General features: G+C 48.9%; 1 protein-coding gene across 1 annotated transcript; it reads right to left on the bottom strand.

Annotated features, from left to right (window-relative positions):
- Window positions 1–2710: 2710 nt before the first annotated feature.
- On the bottom strand, window positions 2711–3758 carry LOC109780925 (chitinase 5). The gene is made up of 2 exons (XM_020339510.4): window positions 3407–3758; window positions 2711–3304 (listed from the first exon to the last, which is right to left on the bottom strand). The coding sequence occupies exons 1-2, from the start codon at window positions 3693–3695 to the stop codon at window positions 2901–2903; spliced, it is 693 nt and encodes a 230-aa protein (XP_020195099.1). The 5' UTR covers window positions 3696–3758; the 3' UTR covers window positions 2711–2900.
- Between the last annotated feature and the right edge of the window lie 4599 nt (window positions 3759–8357).

The following is an 8357-nucleotide window of genomic DNA, read 5'->3' as shown; positions in this document are numbered from 1 at the left end:
GATTATAAAGATGCTCTACATATGTCTTCGAAGGTGTTTGTTGGGTTGGCATAGATGGAGATTAGGATTTGTCACTCCGTGTATCGGAGAGGTATCTCTGGGCCCTCTCGGTAATGCACATCACTATAAGCCTTGCAAGCAATGTGACTAATGAGTTAGTCACGGGATGATGCATTACGGAACAAGTAAATAGACTTACCGGTAACGAGATTGAACTAGGTATGATGATACCGACGATCGAATCTCTGACAAGTAACATACAATGACAAAGGGAACAACGTACGTTGTTATGCGGTTTGACCGATAAAGATATTCGTAGAATATGTAGGAGCCAATATGAGCATCCAGGTTCCGCTATTGGTTATTGACCGGAGATGTGTCTCGATCATGTCTACATAGTTCTCGAACCCGTAGGGTCCGCACGCTTAACGTTCGATGACGATTTGTATTATGAGTTATGTGATTTGATGACCGAAGTTTGTTCGGAGTCCCGGATGAGATCACGAACATGACGAGGAGTCTCGAAATGGTCGAGAGGTATAGATTCATATATAGGACAATGGTATTTGGACACCGAAAGTGTTCTGGGTGATACTGGGTCACCGGAAGGGGTTCCGGGCAACCCCCGGCAAAGATATGGGCTTAATGGGCCAAGTAAGAGAACATTATGTGAACGTACTTGATTTTCTGTAATTTTATAAGATTTTTCTGGGCATGTTGGTTTTTGAACAAAATTTAAATTTTTTGAGCATTCAAACAAGATTGCATGGGCTGCTAACATTTTGTTTTTTGTTTAGGGGTATTTTGGTATTTTCCACCCTCATATTTCTATCATACCGTAAAGATACATCATCAAGTATGTTTGAGGCATTTTATCTAGAGGCATAGCACAGATGGGGCATTTTATCAATTGCAATATAAGATGGGGCATTTTATCAATTGCAATATAAGATGGGGCATTTTGGCTGGGGCAGAGCAAAGGTAGGGCAAAATCTCAAGTAAAAATATAAACTTAAAGGAATGGCACAAGAGCAAAAGCAGCCAGGTCAAGAAGGAAGCCCAACAAGAAAAGCCCATGATAGTAGAGGGTCGAGGGATATGAATGATTGATCTTTTCACAATGAGGTATGGACTGACTCACTCCCTCTCATAGTCCATCATGGATCCATGGACCAAAGGTTACCAATCCTATCCCTCTCACGTACCATCTCAATCTAGAAGAGGTTGCATCTTATGTGGATGCTGACCGCTATGTTTGGCTTGGTGATTTACTGTATTTTTTGTTTGTATGCCTTGAAACATCTTGCATGAATAAACATATTTTGTTCCACTAAAACAAACCTACCATCTCAAGGAAAACCTTGGTCATTTGTCAAGAACCCCTAGCCCCTATAAAGGACCCAAGGGCCTGTAACTCACTCAGTATCACTTGAATAAAAATCAAGGGGGAGGAGCACTGAAGCTTCAAGCCTCGTCCAGAGAGCTCTAGGGTAGTGTCCGAGGAGCCTCATTCAACTCGGATCGACACTGAGAAAGAGAAGTTTAGAGAGCATGTCGAGTAGCCTCGTTTGACTTGGGCCTGCCACTGAACCTCCCCCGACGCCTTATTAACATAAGACCATGTCACGCTTCGTCGAGTCGACTGGACCATTCATAAAACATTGATGACTTAATCTTATCATGTACTCCCTCCATTCCCAAATGTAAGTCTTTCTAGAGATTCAAATAAGTGGCTACATACGGAGCAAAATGAGTGAATCTACATTCTAAAATATATCTACATGCATCCGTATGTTGTAATTCATTTGAAATGTCTAAAAAGACTTATATTTAGGAACAGAGGGAGTATGACAAACTTCACTATAAGGTCATCGTACAGACCCCCCAATTAAAATATTCGTTGCGCTTGCTAGACTAATGATATCCGCAATAATCTCGATTTTGACCATGTTGATAACACACCCCGAATCACCATGTTGTTTTCCTACAACAACAATGAAATATTGGAAATCATTTATATGAAATTGTTAAAATCATTGTACTAAAATAATTGTAATTTCTGGAGTAGAATATTTTTAAGCACTTTTATGAAATAGTTGAATTAATCTTTTTTAGTAGTGCAAAACACTTTTTTGAAATAATTTAAATTTCTGCAATAATGAAATATTTGATACTTCCTCCGTTTCAGTTTACAAGTCCTGCGCGTATACCTAGGTTGCCAATTTTATCACCCTAATATAAACTATATAACACAAAAATTATACTGTTTGAAAATAGAACATCTGAAGTTTATATTAGTATATTTTTTGTAATATATGATTTGTATTTGGTTGGTCAAATTGACGACCTAGGGGTACGCGCACGCCCTGAGAGAGAGGGAGTATCACTTTCTGAAGTAAAAATAATAATTCATGAATACACATGCATTTGCGTATCTTTCCATTGATAGGTAGAAAAGGTAGTACAACAAATGGAAGAGGAGGGCGCGGAGGGGGGGGGGGGGGGGAGGGTTACTACTCGGCGTGAACAATGAACTGCGCGGCTATTACCGTGAGCAGAACAGAGCAAAGGGGTTGCTCAGGCCCGAAACGAAGGGAAAACTAGGGGGGGGGGGGGGGTTGGATAAAAACAATGAATAGTTAAAGTAGTGAAAAACAACTTTGCTGAAAAAAGTAGAATCACTTCTCCGAAATAATCAAAAACTCTGGAATAATGAAATGTTGGCAGCATTTGGATGCTGTCAAGAAATGTTTATTTATTATGTTTATATTACCGATATATGAATACAGAAATCCAAATTACATATACAGAATATAGAGATGATCCCAGAATACACAGGGAGGTAGAGCTGTAAGTACGAGCATCGTCTGAAATAATGTTTTCGCGCGTCGATCAAGAATCTAGCAAGTGAGGTTGTTCCCCGGGTCGACCCCGAACTGCTTGCAGTACTCCACGTAGTAGTTCGCCCGCGCGTTCATCGCCGGCGCGTTCCCGCCGTTGCACTCGCCACTGTTGATTTTCCTGCTCGTCTCGCCGAACCCCTGCGGCACGACCTGATGCACGTTGGTCATCCAGAACCAGAACGCCGCCTGGAACGTCAACGCCGGGTCCTGCGCCACCTTCTCCGGGTTGTCGAGCCCGTTGAAGCCGAGCTTCTGCCCCGCCGCCCCGTAGTTGTAGTTCCACGTCAGCTGCAGCGGCCCGCGCCCGTAGTACGCCTTCCCCGAGGTACACGGCCACAGCGGGTAATTCGTGTCGCAGTAGTTCTGGCTCGCCCCGTCCTTCTCCTCGATGTAGCACATGTCTGTACACAAGTAACAAGTTACATCGACAGCTTAATTATGGAGAGCTAATTAAAGTTTAAACTCGTCTAGTGTTGGTATATGAGTGCTTTCGTTTAGCTTACATCCAGTCTCGTGGGTGAAGTGGGCGAAGAAGGCGGCTATCTCCCTCTTGCCGTCGTCGCTGGTGCCGCCTTTCCCGAAGTCGGGGTTCGCCTGGGCGCCGTCCAGGAAAAACTGGCGCGTGTAAAAGCTCTTGCCGGGGCACCCGCCGTCGGCGGCCTGGGACTTGATCCCGTCGAAGAACGCGTCGGTGACGACGCTCTCCACGGGATCGCCGCTCGCCAGTCCGGCGCCAGATAGGACTACTGCTGCTAGCCCGAGAGCCAGGATCGCCATGGGCGACTTCGCCATGTCGAATCAACAATCAAGGTTTGCTTGTTGAGGCCCTAGTAGCTGCTTGCTTACGAGGTGACTGTGCATGGCAAGGCGCGGTGGCAAGCCGTTTATATAGACACAGCAAGTTTGATCTTGTGGACGACTAGGGCGTCAAGGTTGGACTAGATCAAACCGACCCTCGTTCAAAGAATCACGCGGCTCGTCGACTATCAGGACTTTTCTTTGCAGAGTCATGGTTCCAAGCTTAGGCACTGTTTGTTTGAATTTTTGCTTCTGCTTTTACAGTTTTTTTACTTTAACCAAAAAACCATAAAAGCTTTTAAATAAGTGTTTTTTAGCTTTTATTGCTTTTGGAGCACCAAAAGCCATAAAAGCTCAAAAAACACATATTTAGAAACTTTTATAATTTTTGGACCAAAGTAAAAAGGCTGGTCCAGCTCCGGTGAAACAGAGTGAGTAGCCCTTCTCCTCCTCTCGCGACCGCGCGCCCCCGCGGGCGACCGGTCGCGCCCCGATTCCCCTTCCGCCAGCTCTCCCTCTCTCCCCCTCCCCGCCGCCGTCGCTGGCGTTCGCCGCCGGGCCTGGCCCGGGCGACGCTGGTGGCGGCGGCCCTCGGCCATTCCCCTCTCGGTTGCTCTCCGGCGCGGGGCGGAGGGCGCCGAGGGGTGCTCCCTAGGCGGCGGCGGCCGACGTGGTGGCGGGGCTTGCTGGCGCGGCGCGGGAGATCGGCTGGACGGCGGCATCGCCGTTGGCGGCGCGGCCAGGCAGCGCCGGCTCGGCCCAGATCTGGGCCCTTCGGGCCCCATCTGGGTCTGGGCGGGCCGACGGCGGGGCAGGTCGGCGGCGTGGCTTCCAGGAGGCGGGGGAGCGGCGATGGGCATTGGGGTGCTAGTGGTGCTGGCGCCGCCCTGCTGCAGCGTGGCCGGCGGGGCTTAGCGGGCTCGATTCGGGCCTAGCCGGGCCAGGGGTGGCCCGGTATGCCCTGCTGCTGCGTCCGGACGGCGACCACGACGGTGCTGGAGGCACGAGCCTCCTGCACGACGGCGGAGGAGGTGGTTCCCTCCCGCGCGGCTACGGCGCTGGTGCTCCCGTCGACCAACGCTCCTCTCCTCGTCTCTTAGCCTCATGGTGGTGATCTCAGTGAGGCGGCGTGGGTGCCGTTGCGACCGCGGTGGCGCGTGGGTGGGCGGCGAGCTGGCTGGTTGGCTCCGATCCGGTTGGGCGGTGGGTTTGGAGTTGGGAGAAATCCTTGCCGGGTCTTCCGGCTCCGATGCGGTGACGCCTGCGGGTGCCATCATTCCTCCCTGGAGGGTATCGGTGGTCTTCATTCCCTCTACCCTCCGCGTGCCCGGGGAAACCCTAGGACACGTCCGGACAGCAGCAGCGTCGGCGTCGCATTCCTTCCTGGAGGTGCTGTACGCGGAGGATCGGAGCCTAGGATCGTAGTGGGTGGATTTCGGAGGGCGCAGCGGTAGTGGGTCATCCGCGCTTTGTCGAGCTGCCGGTGTTGGCATTGTTTCTTCTTCTTTTTTTTGCTTGTTGTGCTGCTCGCCATAGCATTTGCTTTGTAATCGGTGTTGGTGTTTTGGAATACAAAGCGGGGGAAACCCTTTTTCGATAAGTAAAAAGGCTGCAAAAGCAGAAGTAAAAGCCTACCAAGGTCTTATTCTGATGTGTACCCTGCACGCCCTTGCACTTGTTGTCGCACTGTACGAGAGTTCGGCAGGTTCAGACCAAATACTCGTCGTGTTGATCGGGGAATCAATCCCAGCCCCGGCGTGCTGCTCCCTCCAAGTTCCATCTTTTTTCCATGTCGGTGCTTGGTAGCTAGTGCCGTTACCCTTCTGGTACGTTTATTGTGCATTTGTGCTCACCGCTCAGTTGTCATTTCTTCTCTCTGCGCGGCCAGGAGTGAGTTACGCATGCATATCCGGGTTCACGGAAGCTTCACAGAAAGCGCGAATTTGTTGGTACCCAGCAAGACAGCAGAAAACAGCTTGATCAGTCTAGAAACGAAGACTTTTCATGTCAAATCCATTGTGGAAATGATGGGTCATTCGACGGGTAAAGTAGGCACTAGTTGCTGGCGAAGATTACTGAGAATATCTACAACCCTATTTGCAAATCATCACATTCTACGATTACATGCAACGTAAAACTACTTTAAATTTTCGCCGGGAACCGTCCTTATTGTTCCGACCGTGTCCATGTATGGCGGCTGGCTGCACCTCTTAGATTGGAGGTGCAGTCTTTGGCAAGGTAGAGTAGGACATGGCACATGCACCGGCTCATGATACTCGAGGCGCCAAAGTCTCTCATACCCTACTCTTCCTCATCGAAGTTCGGAGCCTACACAACACCAGTGGATGTTAGATTGACGATTGATTCGTCGTGGTCGGAGGCCGACATGTCCACCACGACGCGGCTGGGGAGCCAGGGTTGTCGAGCACCCGTTGCGGCGTCGGAGAGTGCGACTCAGCCTCGCCGACGTCTGGTGTGAGGGTTGTCACGACCTCCCACGCCTGCTAGCACTGTGCCATATTTGCGTCGGACGTGAAGTGGTTGTGCACCTTCGCCTCGACGCACTAACGAAGCGGTTCCGCATCTGCCAAGGCGCTCGTATGCCGGATGGACCGCACCACCTTCGGCGAGGCAGCGGCGACGCGCCTCGCACCGGATCCATGCGTCATTTGCGCGGACACAATGGATTCTCTCGGATGGAGTTCGATCGTTGTCAGGAATACTCCTCCCAGGAGCGACAGAGCGCAATGCAGACAACCATCTCCTCCTCGGGGCCGCATGCACGAGTTTCCAGTGAACGGATCAGAAGGTGTAGGACTCGGATCCGTTGTCCACCATGCGAGAGAAGGACTGAGATCGCTAGAAATGAGCTTGGGGGCGGAGGGGAGGAGGGCGAGTGGAGTGGTGTGAAATGCGGCTAGGGTTTCCTCCCAAGTGCGAATAGGGTTGAATATATGTCGGATCAGGTGGGGCACAATGGGCCAGACCAGACGTGGCGGGCGCGCCCAGGCGTCCCGTATTTTCCCCAGATATAGGCTAAACATGAGGGTTGCTGGTCAGTTCGGACGTTCAGACCGGATTTGCCGTGTTCGATTGAGTGGCAATTTTACGTCCGATCAGTGTCCGAGCAGCCCGTCCAGATGTTTGGGTCGGATATAGGGGCCGGTTGTAAATGCTCTAACCAGAAGAAGACATGTTTTCTCATGTGGCAGTCATAGACAAGAACAAAAGTGATGTTTCTTTTTTATGAGAAATAATCCATAATATTAATTAAGAATAATAGTTTTACAATTGTTCATTACAGGCTTACATCAGTCACCAAACTATAAGTAAACCATCATTAACAATACTATCTTCGTAGATTTATTGGTCCTCTTTATATTTTGGATCAAACTTTGACCAATGATTTAAAAAAATGTTAACGTATGGCATAAAAATTACTATTTTTGGATTCGTATTTGAATATAATTTTTAATGATACTATTTTTTGTAACACATGTTAACATTTTGTTAATTAAATCCATGGTCAAAATTTGGCACAAAATGCTTGTAGTCTTTGCTGGGTGTTCCACAGACCTAGTTGTAATTTTTATTACCTCTAGTGTTCTTTGTACTGCCATGATTAAAGATGAATAGATTGAAAGTTTCTCAAAAAAATGACACAAAATACTTTTTTTATATGATAATACGTGTCTCATTAATAAATAAAGATTTAGTTACAAGGGACGTAAACATCGACATTACAAGACTGAAAAGATAGGATAATCATATGCAAAAAACCAGTGCATGTCCCTCATCACTAAGGAAAAGGAGACAGATCACCACTTCACCCGAGCTCGACGCGGCTCCATCGCTGATCAGCAGCTTTACGGATCTCCGAAGTAGTTTACCTGAAGCAGAATCATTGCCGTTGAAAGAATCAGACCGGGGCAACATGTCCGAACACGTAATCGAACTCGAGAACTGAGACCCCCGCACGACTACGACGTCGGAGGAGGAAACCATAACTGTCAACATCCAACCAGAAACCCAGCACAAGATGCACCATCTTCGAGCTCTCACTTGCGTGTAGACAACCGTCTGCGCGTACTCCTGGACGACAAAACCTCTCTGCCCTACCATGCCGTCGGAGACAATGCCGCAGGAACGGGGACAGAGCAGAAGGACAGACACACCTGATGGAGTCGCCGCCGCCTCGCCGGCATCATCCATGAACCCTAACGCTACTAATCTGAAGGATCGGCAAACACAGATACCATCAACTCTGAGACGTTGGCATGAAGGGCACCGCCGGTGTGGGAGTGGAGTTGAGACAGATTTATTCGTCCGGGCGCCACTCCAACGGCGCACCACGACCTCAAACTTGAGACAGATTTATTCGTCCGGTGAAGATCAGTGGAAGAAGATCGCCTCAGGGGACCAATAAATCAGGATGGAGATAGTAATTCGCTATCTCATACGCCATCATGTTTGCGTGTCTGCTAGTCTGATCAAATTAAAACTCCGCTGATCCCTTTAATTACCTTCCGGATTCAGTCCCCTAGCCAGATTTACAGGAGAAGGTTTTACCTATCCGACTGGATACAGAACCGGATATCGGATACCAAAATCGAATTTGAAGTCTAGCATATGGTACACACATTATCGGAGGATACC

This window comes from Aegilops tauschii, chromosome 2 (assembly GCF_002575655.3).
Source record: "Aegilops tauschii subsp. strangulata cultivar AL8/78 chromosome 2, Aet v6.0, whole genome shotgun sequence".
NCBI classification, from domain to species: domain Eukaryota; kingdom Viridiplantae; phylum Streptophyta; class Magnoliopsida; order Poales; family Poaceae; genus Aegilops; species Aegilops tauschii.
This window is presented reverse-complemented; position numbering and strand designations above follow the sequence as displayed.